The sequence below is a fragment of the Cynocephalus volans genome, chromosome 2 (assembly GCF_027409185.1).
Source record: "Cynocephalus volans isolate mCynVol1 chromosome 2, mCynVol1.pri, whole genome shotgun sequence".
Taxonomy (NCBI): domain Eukaryota; kingdom Metazoa; phylum Chordata; class Mammalia; order Dermoptera; family Cynocephalidae; genus Cynocephalus; species Cynocephalus volans.
In genome coordinates, this window is record NC_084461.1 from 149,703,938 (window position 1) to 149,721,673 (window position 17,736).

Genomic DNA, 17,736 nt, shown 5'->3' on the forward strand with positions numbered 1-17,736 from the left:
TATTTTGCATGTAGGTCTCACTGGGTAGGAACTGGTACACCAGGGTGGTCCATTCCTACCAGCTGCCTCTCCCTGCTCCACCTAGGAAGCAAAGTTTGCAAATGCTGCATTAGTCTACAGCACATTCTCTCGTACCCTCACGTCAGTTTCCTGAGCAGCCCAGAAAAGATAAATAAATGTCCCACCCAATGCTGGGCTCCTTACATTAGTGTCAGGTGTCGCAGGGCAGATAGCTCTCTGGGCACGGCTGTTAAGTGGTTTCCTTCCAGGTACCTGAAAGAGAGGTGCAGAGTAACAACACATGAGAAAGCAACACTGCACAAATTGTCACTTTCTTAGCCTCCCTGACTTTCCAGGTTAAGTTAGTTTTCTCTTTTACTCTCTCATAGCTTCCTCCCCTCCTTTAAAGCTCATACCACATTAGTCATTTAATATTTGTGTGATTCTTCAACTAATGACACTTTTCTCCACTGGTTTGGTAAGTTCCATGATGGTAGAGCTCTTGTCTAAAATTGCCCACCATCATCTGCAGGTATGGATCTGAAAAAAAAAAAATTGCCTACCATTGGATTTCCCCAAAGGCTGTTTACAGAGGTGACACATAGCAGGTATTCAATAAATATTTGTTTAATAAATAAAGCACCCACTATATGCTCAGCCCTCACAATATCTTTATATGGCAGGAATTCACAGTTGAGGAAGTTCAGAGATGTTAAAACACTTACCAAAGGTCACACAGTAAGCAAGTGCTTGAGCTGGGACTTGAACCCGGGGTCTCTCTGACTATAATCTTACCACAGTTCCATACAGCCTCTACTTAGTTATTGGAGAGTGGTGTGAGAACTGAGCCACCATTCATCATAAAAGTCCTAATTCAATGTCAAGTATCTCTGATGTGCATTTGGAAACTGAGGAAATATGGGCATATCTCTGTAATCTGGAGCACTGTGCTACAGTTCCCAGCAGGAAGACCACATGCCAGGAGGGGGCAGGGGTTTTGAATGAGGATGCAGCCAATGGATGGGAGCTCTTTCTGCACAGGCAAAGTCTGAGCCTAGAGCTGCCTGGACTTCAGGGTCCTGCACTGACCTCCTCATCTAGGGAGAGGTAACCTCCTCAGAGACTTGAGTGTGGGTTAAGACAAGAGAAGGAAGTCTCATTGTAATGTAAACATGAATCACAAAAATTACTACCTTTTCAGGTTACCACTACCCACAAGAGGGGAGATAGGCCAATTCATTCACTCCCACTCTTGCTGTAAACTCCTTTCCCTGGGCTTCGTGTTGCACTAAGGACAAAACTGCAAAACCTTTAAGATGGCTTATAAGACCTGCTCTAATCTCCTGGGTGAGTTTCCCTTGATATAAAGCTCCCATAGATTGTCCTCTCCCACACAATCAATACACAGTTGCTGCTGTTCATTTGTCCGGTGTCTGCCTTAAGTTCCCTGAGGGCAGACAGAGGTCTATCTTTTGCTAGTTCAGTGCTTCTCAAACTTTAACATACATGTGAATCACCTGGGATCTTGCTAAAAAGCAGATTCTGATGCAGTAGGTCTGGGTTGGAAACCCAAAGGTTGGAGAGTCTGCATTTCCAGCAAGCTCCTGGTCTGCAGAACACATTTTGAGTAATAAGGTGCTGGCACACTGCCTGGTATTTAGCAGGCCCACCACAAAATGACTGAATGGGCTGGAAATGGATTAAAGCAGGATATGGGCAAGTTTGTCAATGACTGAATCAGGCTTAACTTTAAGGACAATTTGGAATGTGTATTACTTTTAATGAAGACCAAGCAACTCTCTTCCTGTGGTTGGTCCCTAGGGATCCTCATGGCACAAAACACTGGGCAAGACCCAATAAGGTCTTAGGTTGCCATTGCATGTTGGATTGCTGTCCCTTTGGTCCTCAATTCTTTGTGGTATACCCATTATGTGCCAAGAGCTATGTTAGATGCTGAGGGAGATATAAGATGAACAGATCCCATTTTTGTTTTCAGGGAGCTTGCTCAGCTGGTCTAAAATTCAGCCATGCACAGACTTAGATCATGCCCTCAGGCTGAGGAGCTGAGAGAAACACATTCATTTATGCATTCATTTATTCAGGCACAGTATTTATTGAGCAACTGCAATGTGCCAGGTACTGTACATACTGGTGAATAAGATGGCCACAATGCCTGCTTTTGGGCAATTAAAAATCTAAAGTGAGTGTTGGGGTGGAGGGGGGAGAGAGGACATACACATAAAGAGATGTAAATTATAAATTGTGATCTGTGCTTTGAAGAGAAGGAGCAAGGTGCTGTGGAGACGAACACCAAGGGGCTTACTGCAGAAAGACGCTGCCGAGGAGGAGATATTTAAGATGAAGCTTGATGGGTGAAAGGGTGAAGCTTTGGAAAGAGCAGGGGAGGAAGGAGAGGCCAGCAAGAATGCAATTAACAGAGCAGAAAGACAACCTATGGGATGGGAGAAAATATCTGCAAACTCTACATCTGACAAGGGAATAATATCCAGAATATATAAGGAACTTAAATAGCTATACAGTAAAAAACACAAATAATCCAATTAAAAAATGGGCAAAGGAGATGAACAAACATTTTTCAAAGGAAGACATACAAATGGCCAACGGGTACGTGAAAAATGCTCTACATCACTAATCATCTGAGAAATGCAAAATCAAAACCACAATGGAATATCATCTCACCCCAGGTGGACTAGCCACTGTTAAAAAGACTGAGAATAACAAATGCTGAGGAGGATGCAGAGAGAGGGGAACTCTACACTGCTGGTGGCACTGTAAATTAGTACAGCCATTATGGAAAACAGTATGGAGGTTTCTCAGACAACTACAGCTAGGACTACCACAAGATCCAGCAATCCCACTGCTGGGTGTATACCCAAAGAGATGGAAATCACCATGTAGAAGTGATACGTGCACTCCCATGTTCATCGCAGTTCTATTTACAATAGCTAAAATATGGAACCAACCTAAATGTCCATTGACAGATGACTGGATAAAGAAAATGTGGTGTATATACATAATGGAATAACTACTCAGCTATAAAAAAGAATGAAATTCTGCCATTTGCAGCAACATGGATGAGCCTGGAGAAAATTATCTTAAGTGAAATAAGCCAGACACAGAAAGAGAAATACTGCATGTTCTTACTCATAACTGGGTGCTAAGAAAGAAGGAAAGATACATAGAAAGAGAGAGAGAGAGAGAGAGAGAGAGAGAAAAGAAAGAAAGAAAGAAAGAAAGAAAAAAGACCACAATACACTGAACTTTCAGAAGGAGAGAACAAAGCTAAGGATATTAGAGATGGGGGCAGGAAGGGAGGGGGGTTGGGGAGTGATAGGTTGGGTGGAGGCCGTGGGGAAAAATTATGATTTGTAATGACGAATATGCTAATAATAACAAAAAAAGAGGAATGCAGCCTGTGGAGATCTCTGAGCTCCAGCGTTGAGGCAAGGAAAGAAGTCTCCTGGGCCAGGGGAGTCCTCCCTGGGGCAGATCACGCTGAGGCCTTGGGGGTCATTCTGCTCAAAGCACAAGTGACTGCTGACAGGTGCAGGGGCTGGTGCTGCAGAGAGCTTCCTGATCGCCTCTTTGCTGGCTCCCCCTTCCGTCCTCCCTGAATGACAAGCTGCAGGGCATTCGCATTCCCTGTGGGAAGGGGTGGGGATGGGGGAGCCTTCCAGCTTTCTCTGTGCGGTGGGGAGGCTCTCTGGGGGTGGTGGGATCTCAGGGTCTGTGCAGGCTGAAGTGGGGGAAAGCAAGCCATGCTGGGCCACCGGCTTACACACCCACAGGAAGGGTTTTGTGGACAGTGTGGCATCTGGGAGCTTGGAGGCAGGTGCTGGAGGAATGCGCAGGGCAGGCAGAGCTTGTCTGGTCCAGGGAGCTTGTCTCCTTCAGGGAGACTAGTTACCACGAGGGAGTCACTGCGAAGGGCCTGACCTCAGACCGACAGCGACTGCTCACCCTATCCTGTCATCTCATTCTGCTCCTTCTCCCATTTGTTTGCTACAACTACATAGGAAACCAGAATAAAATACTCAAACCCCAAGTCTCCTTGCTGGTATAGTTACAGAAGGCCACATGACAAGACATCTGAAGGTTGGGCTTGCTGTGTGCCTTGAGCCAAGTAACTTAACCTCTCAGACAACACAAGGGCAAGGACAATTCCAAAACCAAACTCACCAGCATTATTTGAGGTGTAGTCCCAATGCTTTGGCAGAGAGAGACTCTGATGTGTTATCTTATTTAATCCTCTGGAGCTGGCTGCGGGAGGGGAGAGGGTATTTTGCTGGGGCTCAGAGAGGTAAATAGTAAGTCCAGCAGCCAGGATTTAAACTCCTCTGAAGCTCGAGAAGTCAACCCTATGCTATTTCGCCTCTCCACTTTGACCTCCTTATTTTCACCTTCAGCCATCACAGTCCCCAGAGGGAATACTCTACTGTGTAATTTATTTTCTCTCTCAACCCCATGAGAATGTAAGCTTGATGAGCGCAGGGATTTTTTGCTGGTTTTGGTTCTTGCTGTACCCCCAGAGCATAGTATAGTGCTCATCTCATAGTAGGGGCTCAACTATTTGTTGAATGAATGATTGGATACAGAGAAGGGCTGTTTATAGGACCTGCACTAAAAACCAAAAACCTACAGTGGTCTCATGTAATCCCTGTGCCTGACCCAGGTATATCCCTAGGACAGGCTGTGCTCTATAAATGTGTCTATTTGTTGAACAGTTGAATAAATGCATGTGTGACCACTAGGATTTAGAGACAGCATCCTCATCTGACACAGGGAGGTTCAGGGCTCTGGAGGATGGGCAACATGACACAGCTGCTTGTGGAGCCTCTGAGGGTCACAGTGCCAGTTCTCCTGAGTTCCTGCCTGGCTCTGATCAGTGTAATGCTGATGTAGCTTCTCTCCCTGCTTAAAACCTTCTGTGGTTTCCACTGCTTGTTAGAGAAGGGTTGCCCAACTCCTGCCCAAATCCTACAAGACCTTCTGTGGTCTGTCCTGTACTAGTCAGGGTTCTCCAGAGAAACACAACCAATAGGATCTATATCTATATATCTCCATATCTCTATCTCTATATATTGAGAGAGAGAGAAGAATATTTTCAGGAATTGGTTCATGCACTGTGGAGCCGGCAAGTCTGAAATCTGTAGGGCAGGTTGGTGGGCTGGAAACTCAAGCAGGATTTTATGTTACAGTCTTCAGGCGGAATTCTTTCTTCTGTGGGAAACCTCAAGATTTTTGCTTACAAGCCCTTCAACTGATTAGATGAGGCCCACCTCCATATTAGGGATGGTAATCTCCTTGACTTAAAAAGTCAGCTGATTACATCTGCACAATGTCTTCCACACAACATCTAGACTAAGTGTCTGAGCAAACAACTGGGCACCACAGCTTGGCCAAGCTGATGCAGGAGATTAACCACCACAGCCCTGCCTCCCCTCTCAGTTCCTCTTAAATCAAACTCTTCTCTGACCTCTGGTTCCAACTCCACTGGCCTCACCCTTTTTTGAATACCCCAAACCCCTCTGTGGGGATGTGTGTAGCAGGTCTTTCCCCATGCTAGTCCCTCATTTCCCTCCTTACCTGGTTACTGCTATAGATGCTCAGATCTCAGCTCCAGTGTCACTTCGCTGATATCAGTTTCCACACCCACTAGTGATATTACAGATCCCCAAAGCTCTGTGTGTATTTTCCTCACGGCATTTAAGCTCCACGATGACACCTTCAGTGTGATTCTGTGACTAATGTTGGCAGAACCATGTCTGTTTTGCTCACCACAGCATTCCTCCATACTGCCTGGCAACAGAAGATGCTCAGGAATTGGTATAATGAAAAACCTCAGAACTCCCCAGGTGGAGCTGCATTTGGCACTGCGGAGCCGAGCGGGGGCTGCTTTCAGTACAGAATGTCCCCGGCGACCTGGCATCGCAGCTCAGAAGATGTGAAATCAAAAGGTTCCACTTCAGAAATGCAGATGCGGTTGTGTGGGAAAGCTCTCTTTGTAGGAAGCCCTTCATGAAAACGCTAAACTCCAAAGTTGCTTGTAGCCTGCAGCCCAGGTCCCCAGAGGGACCCCTTCAGAAGACTGCCCTTTGGCCCCACAAGCCTTAGAACTGCCAGAGTATTTCTGGCGGGTCAACCTTCACGTTGACCTGCATTTAAATGCTCTGTTTCAGCCCCAGCACAAGTATACAGGACACATCTGCCTCACATGAAAATCCACACAGATCTCTGTGAATGAATGTTCCCCATTCCTGTTTTGAGCTTTTTGGTGCTGACAGGTGCCCCATAGAGAACACTTGAACCAGGGCCAACAGAATGGTGAAAGAGGGTGGGGCAGTCACTTGCAGGAAAACCCTGTCGGGCCAGGATTTCCACCAGAGGTCTGGAGTGATGCAGGGGCAGCTTGGGAGGCAGGCAGCTGAGGCTCACATCCTGGGTCCACTGTCTAATAGCTGTGTGACCTTAGGCAAGGTACTCAATCTCTCTGAGCTCACATTTACTCATCTGTAAAATGGGGCTTATAATAATTACCACTTTGATGTGATTAAGAGATGAGAGTCTCTGTGGATAGACAGCTTTTAGAGCAGTGCCTGGCACACAGTGTTCAAGAGATTTTAAATATCTGTCTATCTATATATACACACATACATACACACTTATCTCACTCCAATAATACATATGATTATTGAAAGATAATTATCCCCTTGCAATCCATTTTCTATTCTTCTGGAGTAATATTTCTAAAATGAGAATCAGATCATGCCACTTTCCTGCTTAAAATTCTTCCTTGGCTCCTGCATTTCTCCTGGGATAAAGAGTCAGCCCTCACCACAGTCTACAGGAACTTACACATCCCTTCTCAGGCTTTCAGCACACACCATCCTCTTTCCCATTCTATTTGCTCCATCTCTGATTTTTTGAATATCAGACCTTTCCACCTTGGGGGTCTTCACAAAACGTGTACTTTCTGCTCCTCACTTGCCTTTATTTTCCTGGGAAATCCTACTCTACTCCCTCCTGTCTGAAATGGCTAATCTGATGATTGGTTATCTTATTGTCTTTCTCCCCCATTCTAAGTTTCTGAGATCAGAGACCTTATTTGTAGTGTTAGTTGCTATATTCCAGCTCCTTGTGCCTGGCACAAGAAACTTAGTAAACACTTGAATGAGCAAAGGGAGCTTTCTCAGTTCTCGGCCTGTGCTCAGGCCTCCCACTGTCCCTCCCATAGATGGTCATGACTGCCCGATAGTGCCGAGAAGTGTCCTCTGCTGATGCCATCTGTTGAGGTCTTCTCTGGGCCAGGGCCTGCGCCAGGACTCATAAGTGCTGCTGTGCCCAAAGCCGGCCTGCTCTCCAAAGATGTGATCAACTCCCTCCAGCTGGCTGGAGGCACATTTCTGTCTCTTCTGGGCCAGAGGAAGGTAAGGATGTCATCAGTGATGGGCAGTTGCTCCATTAGGTGCTCTGGGGAGTCCGCTCAGTGTGAGGGACACAGAAGGAAGCAGCTGGCATTGCTAAAGAAGGGCGAGCTGTCAGGATGGAACTGGCCAGAAACACTGACAGGTACCTATAGCATTGTGGCAAGGGTCCTGGGTTTGCCTTCTCCCTGCTTAAAATCAGATGGCTGTCTTCTATAAGTCCCCAACATGCCAGGCCACGGGCAGAACACACAGGGACATGGGCCTCTACCATAGGGAGGTTGTGATTTGGTGGTTGGGCCTTGGGGTCAGACAGACGTGGGCATGAGTCTGTGTTTTCTGCTGCTTATTGACAGTGTGATCGTAAAAAATTACTCAACTTTCCTGAGCCTCAGTTAACTCATCCACAGAATGGGAGTGATGATACTTGCCTTGAAGCGTGGTTAGCAGGATTAAAGGAGATCGGCTACAAAAAAATCCAGCACAACGCCTAGCACATGACAAATACTCTGTAAATGGTGGCTGGGGTGGTTTGCAGGGCAGACAGGACACTCTTCCTTGCTTTTGTAAAGGCCAGGGTGAGCAGAATTTCCCGGAGTCCTCCCTACTCCAGAGCACATGCTATCTGTGCCTCTCTGTGCTTGTCACTTCTGCACTGCTCTGACCTTCTCCTGCATGCATGTCCCCCCCTAATTAAATTGTAGATCGGGAGAAACTTCCACTGAGCTGCTCTTTGGACCCCAGACTCCTACCCTCTAGCCCTTTGGAGCTAACCAGTGCCAGGCAGGTCCCTCCCTCTCCTTCACCCAACGCTTTCTTGTCATCATCTTCTGCCACACTCACTCTCAAAGAAATGTGTCTCAGCCCTGTGCCTTCCTGCCTCCTGGCCAAGCCCTGTCCCTTTCATGTCTACTGTTAGTGCTCTGTGTGTGTGTGTGTGCATGCGTGCACACACACAGGTGCACACTGTCAGCCTGTTTTCCATGATGTTCTCGGACCTCACATCCTAATACAAATCCCTTCTTACAATAATTGTGCTTTGGGGGAGATATGTCATCCTTCTCTTCTCCTCTCCTTGGAATATCAGTTGTTGGACAACAAATCTATGATCAGGGTCCTCAGACCACAATCAGTATCAAAACTCCTGGATATTAACCAGGGGTGGACGATGTGGGCACATTGATCAACAGCATGAGATTCTGATTCTCCTTTGCAGCCCTTATAAAGATGTAGGCTGGCAAAGTTTGTTTCCAGAACCAGGAAGACCTGATGTTTGTAAACATTCCAATAAATAGAAGCAAACAGAATTTTAGGTTGCTGTTCTTCTAGGATAGTGAAGTAAGCCAGAATCTAAAAGGATACTTGTATTGTAATAATTGTACTTTCTGAAGGCAGTGAGGCCCTACCTTTGCAGAGAGCATTTGTGGGGCTGAGATGTCCCACATCTATTTCTGCCCTGCTTTCAATAAGATTTTGCAGGCTTGCCTTTTAAATCAGGAACTTAATGTGGACTTACAGCAGGTATCTCCCTGTATTCCTCGCTGCCAATGTGTAATGACTGGAGTGGTTCTCAAAGTATTATCCATGGATCCCGGGGGAGGGTGGTGGGTGGGTGGGTGGGGGGTTAGTCCCTGAGACCCTTTTAGGGGTTTATGAGGCCAAAACTATTTTTGTAATAAGATCAAAATATTATTTCCCTTTTCCATTGTGTTGACATTTGTATACATGGTACAAAATCAGTAGAGGGGAAAACTGCTAGCACCTTAGCATGAACCAGGGCAATGGTACTAAGTAGTCACTTTCTTCTTCACCCCTGTGCACTTGCAGATGAAAAAAAAAATCCAGTTTCACTTAAGAATGCAGAAAAATTATTGTATTAACTCTAGCCTCTTGAGCACACAGTCTTAAGCACTTCTGCTGCACATGATATACATTGGTCATCTTGGGCAAAAGCACCTGTGTAATTGAGTTGCAAGCTAAACTAGCCAGTTTTTCATTTTTTTCATGAAACACTATTTTTGCTTAAAAGAATGACTGGTGAAATGGTTATTCAGACATGGGTATTTAGTAGACAATTTCTGGAAAACCACTGATGGTATTTGTTGCCAATGATAAAATTTGAGCTTCCAAGTGAAAATTAAAAATTTGGAAAACTTGTAATTACCACATTGAGCTTGGCAGCTTCCCTTTACTCAGAGACTTTTCTGAGGAGATTGGTGGTGATACTAATGGAAATTATTTTTTTATATACATCACATAAGGAAATGTGTCAACATTTGGAAGATCTGCATAACTCAATAAGCCAATATTTTCCAAATGATCAAGCTGTAATGTTACAAGATCATGCATGGGGAAAAGTTCCATTCAAAGTACAAGATGGACCAGTGAATTTTAACATAACAGAGGACAAAGTGTTCCATAATATGGGTGTAGCTTCCACACTACGACTAGCCTTTCAGAAACTACTACTTGTTGAATTTGGTATATTATTAATGAGAATATCCATAATTATTAAAACACTCCTCCTTTTTCCAACTACATATCTGTGTATCTTCTTATACTTTACCTAAAACAACATATCACAACAGAGTGAATGCTGAAGCAGATATGAAAATCCAGCTGTCTTCTAAGAAGCCAGACATTGAAGAGATTTGCAAAAATATAAAACCCCACTCTTCTCAATTAAATTTCTCTTGGTTTGTTTGTCCTAAAAATATGCTTTTTATATAAACAAGTGATGGGTATATAATTGTTATTTTAAAATGGAATAATAAATACATATTAAAATTTTTTCTCAGTGTTAGTTTCTAATATGGTAAATATCAATAGGTTTAACCCACATAAACACAAGTTCTTGGAGTCCTCAGATCTCAGGGATCTGAGACCCAAAAGTTTTAGAACGTCTGGTGTAATGCATAAGAGCATAGGATTTGGGGCTAGACAAATCTGTTTTCTAATGCTGACTAGGCTGCTTACCAATGAGGACACTTGGGCAAGTGATTTTTAGTTCTCTGAAATTTCCTCATCCCTTAAAGAGGGCACATGGAACCATAGCCCTACTTCACTGAGGACTTGCAAGGACAAAATGAGCAAATGATAGCTCAGATACAATCGAGAGGAGACACAGAGAGAAGAGGGCAGCGAGAGTTTGCAGAGGGCTGACCAGGGGGAAAAGTCGCTTCCCATTTGGATGGCATTGCTGGGGCCTTGCATGCTTGCAATAGACTCCCACACCTTGCCCTTTGGAGAAATGCTGGGGAGTTTTGTTTTCGCTTCTTCTCAGTGAATTAAGCTTAATTTTGTTTTGTAAGCTGGCAGCGCTGCCTGAGATAACTAATGACGCCAGAGGGGGCTGCAAAACCAGCATTGGGAACTCTGGAACTGGACTTGGCCACTCTCCCTGAACCAGAGGCTCCAAGCCAGTTTCTGGGCCAGCTTTCACTTTCTCCAGCACTCACTTTCCTCCTCATTGCTCTGGAGGCATCCTCCCCGCACCTGCCTGGCAGATGGCTCAGGGACAGAAGTGAGGACTGACTTCCTTGCTGTGCTTTGAAAGCCATGCCCGGCCAAGGGAAGTACTACGATTTCCAAAGCAGAAAATCAGGTCTCCTCCCCAAACACTGAAGTCTACATTATAATTGCATCCAATTATCTTTGTTATTTCTGTCTTTGTTTCACCAGCTTTGGGGAAAAGCACCCACAGCCTTGTTTTCATGGCATTTTCTTCCTTTGATAAGTGTCAGTTGGCACTCAATTAGCTCAGGAAAGAGAGGTACCTGGGTCGTTTTCTGCGACCTCCATCCCACAGCACAGCCTGGCCCAAGGAAAGTGTGTGAAGCTCACTATACAATTGGCATTTGCTCGTACAGATCTTTGAGGGCATGGCCCCAGCCCAAACCCAGGGCTGACACAGACTTTTCAGTGACTGTCAAGAACTCCCTTTTTCCCCTTGGGCTGGCAGCCCTTGCTACAGTCTCCCTGAGCACTGGGAAATGCCAGGAGCCACAACACACATCCAAGGATCTATTTGCTAATCTAAGAAGCTGGCATGCTCAGGTTCTACCCCAGAAGGCATTGGCAGGGCAGGGCAAAGAAACATGCCCTGTAGGAGTCTGGGTTGCATTCTATTGCTTGTGTCTGAAAGTAATGCTAAGCTGGTCCAGAGGAGGGGGGTGTGCCTGGGGTCTAGGGGGAGAGAGCGTCAAAGTATAAACATGCAATGTGCGTGGAGAGTGGCGGTGTGTGATTGTGTGGCTGCTCGGGTGTTCTGGGCTTCTGGCAGTCCCTCCCCGGCTCTGCCCACTGCTGATGCAAGGCCTTTGCTTGTGCAGTAACTCCCTCCCTCCTACCTGTATGCTCCTCAGCCCTCCTATGAAAAGCTTTCTCTGAGTTTCACATCTAAGTCAAACCTCTCACTTTAGGATGTCCTTGCAACCCTGCACCTCTTTTTTGTAGCACTTTTCATGGTAGTCACTTCACATGTTCTCCTGAGATGACCACGTTCATATCTACCTTCCCCAATAAACCATGGACCCCAAGAGGGTAGGGATCACACCTGTTTTGCTCACCATCATCTCTCCAGGGTTAGCAGAGTCCCTGACACATGAGGCCCCCTAATCCATACATGCTGAGTGAATGAATTAAGCAATGAATGAATGCAAGGATGACCATGGTTTGTGTTGGTTGTGGGAGTGGCTGATGGCGACGCTCATCGGGCCCCAGCTGTGCTGCTCCTGGCACATTCCAGAGAGGCCCCCCAGACTGTGGGACTGTGCCTTGTCCATCTGTGTGAAATTTCCAGGGGGCAGAAATTAAGGTTTTCTCCACAATATTAAAAACTTTTCCGGGCCTCAGGCAGCCGGGAAACTTGTGGACCTTCCTCTCACCATCTCTTAAGGGAGGACTACAGCTGCTGACCGGTCGTGGGGGGTGACCGCCACTTTGCCCCCGGCAGGAGAGGCTGCCTCATTTACAGGCAACAGCTTTGAAGTGTGGAGCAGGAAAAGAACTGATTCTTAGCTGCAAAAGCGAGTCTTGAAACAGGGAACACGGCGCCAGGGCTGCTGTGGATGCAGCCAGGATCCCGGAGGCTGGGGCCGCACTGAAGGCGGCCAGCTGCCCTATTCAGGATTCGAGGTTTCAGACCGGCATTAAAGAAGATTCCTGGGAGCGCCCGAGCCGCGCCGCGACTGAACAGCCCGAGGCGGCAGCGCCGAGAACACGGAAGGCGACAAACCAGAGACAGAGAGCGAGCACCCGACCTGGCACAGCACTGTGAGTGATCCCTGGTACAGCTCTGTTCGGGGGGTGGATGCCCACACGGCCCCCGCCTGCACCACCAGGCCACTCACCGCCGGTGCTGCCTCCATTTTCCCAGGTGCGGGCAGCTCCGCCCTGCTCGGCCATCACTGAGCCCATTTGCTTGGCCTGGCGCTGGGCTTTCCGGAGCCTGCGGGCCGGCCTCCTCTCCCACTCCCTCCGCGGTTCTCTGGTGGGGCTGGGGGCGAGGGGCGTCCCGACCAGTGTTGGGAGGGCAAGGAAGTACGGGCGGGCCGACTGTCACTCCACCACACCCTGGATTCCGGCCCCCGGTAAACTTCCTGTTACTGGGAGGCAGATACCATCTCTGTGACCACCAGTTTGGAAAAAAGCCTAACGAATTTCTGGTTGGGAATAGTGTGGTAGGAGAGTTCCCAGGTCCGCTTGAACCTGCCGGAGAGCAGGCTGCAGGCGGGCACTAGACTCGGTTTATACCGGGGGGATACAAAAGTGAACAAGGACCCGAGAAAGATCTACACAGTGCTACAAAGGCACCCAGAGAGACCGGTCGTCTGTGCCTAGCAGAAACCTGGTAGACTTCCTGGGTGAGGCGGTGCTGAGCAGGGTCTTGAAGGCCCAGCTGATAGACGAGGGGTGCAAAAGACACATCCCAGCCCAGCACAGTGTGCACAGAGGGGGGAGACGTGCGGCCAGGGAGGCGGAGACTCGACAGAAACCACACACCCGGTGGGGTCGCCACTGCACGATCTAACAGCCTGGGCCAGAGCACACGGAACGGGGAGAAGTCCTGTACAGGAAGTGAAAGCTCAACAGAGATCACACACCCTGTGGTACGTGATCCACCAGCCCAGCAGAGTCCAAGCTGACCAGAAAGGTGGATCCCCGGAGAAGCCCAAGACCTGAGGCAACCACACACACAAGACACTAGAGGCCAACTGAGCAGTCACGGCGGGAGCCATACCAAATTGGCAACCACAGCAACATCCTAGTTAGTCATTAGTCTCAAACCGGTGGACTGTGAAACCCCCTGCCACAATGAATAAACACCAAAAAAAAGACACCAGAAATACAAAAAATCAAGAAAGTACACCACCAAAAGTTAATAAATCTCATACTCTAGATCCTATAGAACAAGAAGCCCTTGAAATAACTGACAAGGAATTTCGAGTGATAATTCTAAGGAAACTGAATGAGATACAAGAAAACTCAGCTAGACATCATGATGAAATGAGGAAAAGTATACAGGATCTGAAAGAGGAAATATACAAGGAAATCAATGTCCTGAAAAAAAATGTAGCAGAACTTGCTGAACTGAAGAAGTTATTCAGCGAAATAAAAAACACAACGGAGAGTTTAACCAGCAGGCTTGTCGAAGTTGAAGAGAGAACCTCTGAACTTGAAGATGGGCTGTTTGAAATAACACAAGCAGACAAAAAGAAAGAAAAAAGAATCAAGGACATGGAAGAAAATCTGAGAGAGATATCAGACAACCTCAAGCGCTCAAATATCCGAGTCATGGGTATTCCAGAAGGGGAGGAAAATGGAGATTCCATTGAAAACATATTCAACAAAATAGTGGCAGAAAACTTCCCAGGTATAGGAAAAATCACAGATCTTCAGATCCAGGAAGCTCAACGATCTCTAAACGTATTCAACCCAAAAAGGCCTTCTCTAAGACATGTCATAGTCAAATTGGCAAAACTCAGAGACAAAGAGAGAATCTTAAAAGCTGCAAGAGAGAAGCGTCAAATCACCTATAAGGGAGCCCCAATCAGGTTAACATCAGACTTTTCATCACAAACCCTAAAAGCTAGAAAGGAATGGGATGATATTTTCAAAATACTAAAAGACAAAGATTGCCAGCCAAGAATACTCTACCCTGCAAGGCTATCCTTCCGAAATGAGGGGCAAATAGTATATTTCTCAGACAAACAAAAACTGCGGGAATTCACTACCACACGACCACCCTTACAAGAAATCCTCAAGGGAGTACTGGGTTTGGTTCCTGAAAAATAACTACCACTGCCATAAAAACCCAAGAAAAATCTAAACCCGCTAGTATAATAAAAATGGCATTCATGAAGAGAAAACAAGCTAACAAAAACACTATCTACAACCTAAGGAACCAACAAACAAAGAAACCAAACAGTAAATCAGAAAGCAAGGAACAAAAGACACCTAAGACAACCAAACAACCAATAAAATGCTAGGAATAAATCAACACCTTTCAATAACAACTCTTAATGTTAAAGGCTTAAATTCCCCAATTAAAAGACACAGACTGGCTGACTGGATCAAAAAGCAGGACCCAACTATATGCTGTCTACAAGAGACCCACCTCACCCATAAAGATTCACACAGACTAAGAGTGAAAGGATGGAAAAAGATTTACCATGCAAACAGAAAAGAAAAACGAGCTGGAGTAGCTATTCTTATATCTGACAAAATAGACTTTAAACTAAAAACCATAAAAAGAGACAATGAGGGACACTACTTAATGATAAAAGGACTGATCCATCAAGAAGACATAACAATCATAAATATGTACGCACCCAATGTTGGAGCAGCCAGATTTATAAAACGAACTCTATTAGACCTAAAGAAGGAAATAGACACTAATACCATAATAGCAGGGGACCTGAACACTCCACTGTCAATATTAGACAGATCATCTAGGGAAAGAATCAGTAGAGAAACACAAGATCTAAACAAGACTCTAGACCAATTGGAATTGGCAGATATCTACAGAACATTCCACCCAACAACCTCAGAATATTCATTCTTCTCATCAGCACATGGATCATTCTCCAGGATAGATCACATATTAGGTCACAAATCAAGTCTCAATAAATTCAAAAAAATTGGAATTATCCCATGTATCTTCTCAGACCACAATGGATTAAAACTAGAAATTAATAACAAACAAAACTCTGGAAACTATACAAACACATGGAAATTAAACAGCATTCTACTTAATGACATATGGGTCCAAGAAGAAATCAAGCAGGAAATCAAAAAGTTTATTGAAACTAATGAAAACAATGATACATCATACCAAAACCTGTGGGATACTGCAAAAGCAGTATTGAGGGGAAAATTTATTGCATTAAACGCTCACTTCAGAAGAATAGAAAGATGGCAAGTGAACAACCTAACACTTCACCTTAAAGAACTAGAAAAACAAGAACAATCCAAACCTAAAGTTAGCAGACGGAAAGAAATCATTAAGATCAGAGCAGAACTGAATGAAATTGAAAACCAAAAAACAATTCAAAAGATCAACGAATCAAAAAGTTGGTTTTTTGAAAAGATAAATAAAATAGACAAACCATTAGCATGGCTAACAAAAAAAAGAAGAGAGAAGACTCAAATAACAAAAATTAGAAATGAAAAAGGCGATATTACAACTGATTCATCTGAAATACAAGGAATCATTCGAGACTACTATAAACAACTATACGCCAACATATTTGAAAATCTGGAGGAAATGGATAAATTTCTGGACACACATAAGCTCCCAAAACTGAACCGTGAAGACGTAGAAAATTTGAACAGACCAATAACAATAAAGGAGATTGAAGCTGTTATCAGAAGGCTCCCAACAAAGAAAAGCCCAGGACCAGATGGATTCACAGCAGAATTTTACCAAACATTCAAAGAGGAATTGACACCGATTCTTTACAAACTATTCCAAAAGATTGAAACGGACGCAAATCTCCCAAACTCATTCTATGAAGCAAACATCATCCTGATACCAAAACCAGGTAAAGATATAACCAAAAAAGAAAACTACAGGCCGATATCCTTGATGAATATAGATGCAAAAATCCTCACTAAAATACTAGCAAACAGAATACAGCAACACATACGAAAAATTATTCATCACGATCAAGTGGGATTCATCCCAGGGATGCAAGGTTGGTTCAACATACGCAAATCAATAAATGTGATACACCATATTAATAAACTCAAACACAAGGACCATATGATCATCTCTATAGATGCTGAAAAAGCATTTGATAAAGTTCAGCACTCATTCATGACAAAGACCCTCTATAAGTTAGGTATAGAGGGAAAGTATCTCAACATAATTAAAGCCATATATGCCAAACCCACTGCCAATATCATCCTGAATGGGGAAAAGCTGAAAGCTTTTCCTTTAAGAACAGGAACTAGACAAAGATGCCCACTCTCACCACTCCTATTCAACATAGTGTTGGAAGTACTAGCCAGAGCAATCAGAGAAGAGAAGGAAATAAAGGGCATCCAGATTGGAAAAGATGAAGTCAAACTGTCCCTGTTTGCAGATGACATGATCCTATATATCGAACAGCCTAAAACCTCTACAAAAAAACTGCTGGAATTGATAAATGATTTCAGCACAGTAGCAGGATACAAAATCAACACACAAAAATCAGTAGCATTTCTTTTCTCCAATAGTGAACATGCAGAAGGAGAAATCAAGAAAGCCTGCCCATTTACAATAGCCACCAAAAAAATAAAATACTTAGGAATTGAGTTAACCAAGGATGTGAAAAATCTCTATAATGAGAACTACAAACCACTGCTGAGAGAAATTAGAGAGGATACAAGAAGATGGAAAGATATTCCATGCTCTTGGATTGGAAGAATCAACATAGTGAAAATGTCCATACTACCCAAAGTGATATACAAATTCAACGCAATCCCCATCAAAATTCCAAAGACATTTTTCTCAGAAATGGAAAAAACTATTCAGACATTTATATGGAACAATAAAAGACCACGAATAGCCAAAGCAATGCTCAGCAAAAAAAATAAAGCTGGAGGCATAACACTACCTGACTTTAAGCTATACTACAAAGCTATAATAACCAAAACAGTATGGTACTGGCATAAAAACAGACACACTGACCAATGGAATAGAATAGAGAATCCAGAAATCAACCCACACACTTACTGCCATCTGATCTTTGACAAAGGCACCAAGCCTATTCACTGGGGAAGGGACTGCCTCTTCAGCAAGTGGTGC

General features: G+C 44.7%; 1 protein-coding gene across 1 annotated transcript in view; it reads right to left on the reverse strand.

The window, feature by feature from the left end:
- The window catches only part of SLIT3 (slit guidance ligand 3), a 597,642-nt gene that overhangs the window by 52,588 nt on the left and 527,318 nt on the right, over window positions 1–17,736 (reverse strand). Inside the window, exon 21 of the mRNA XM_063085643.1 lies at window positions 205–273. Coding sequence (XP_062941713.1) covers window positions 205–273 — 69 coding nt within the window. The remainder of the gene's footprint in view (window positions 1–204; window positions 274–17,736) is intronic.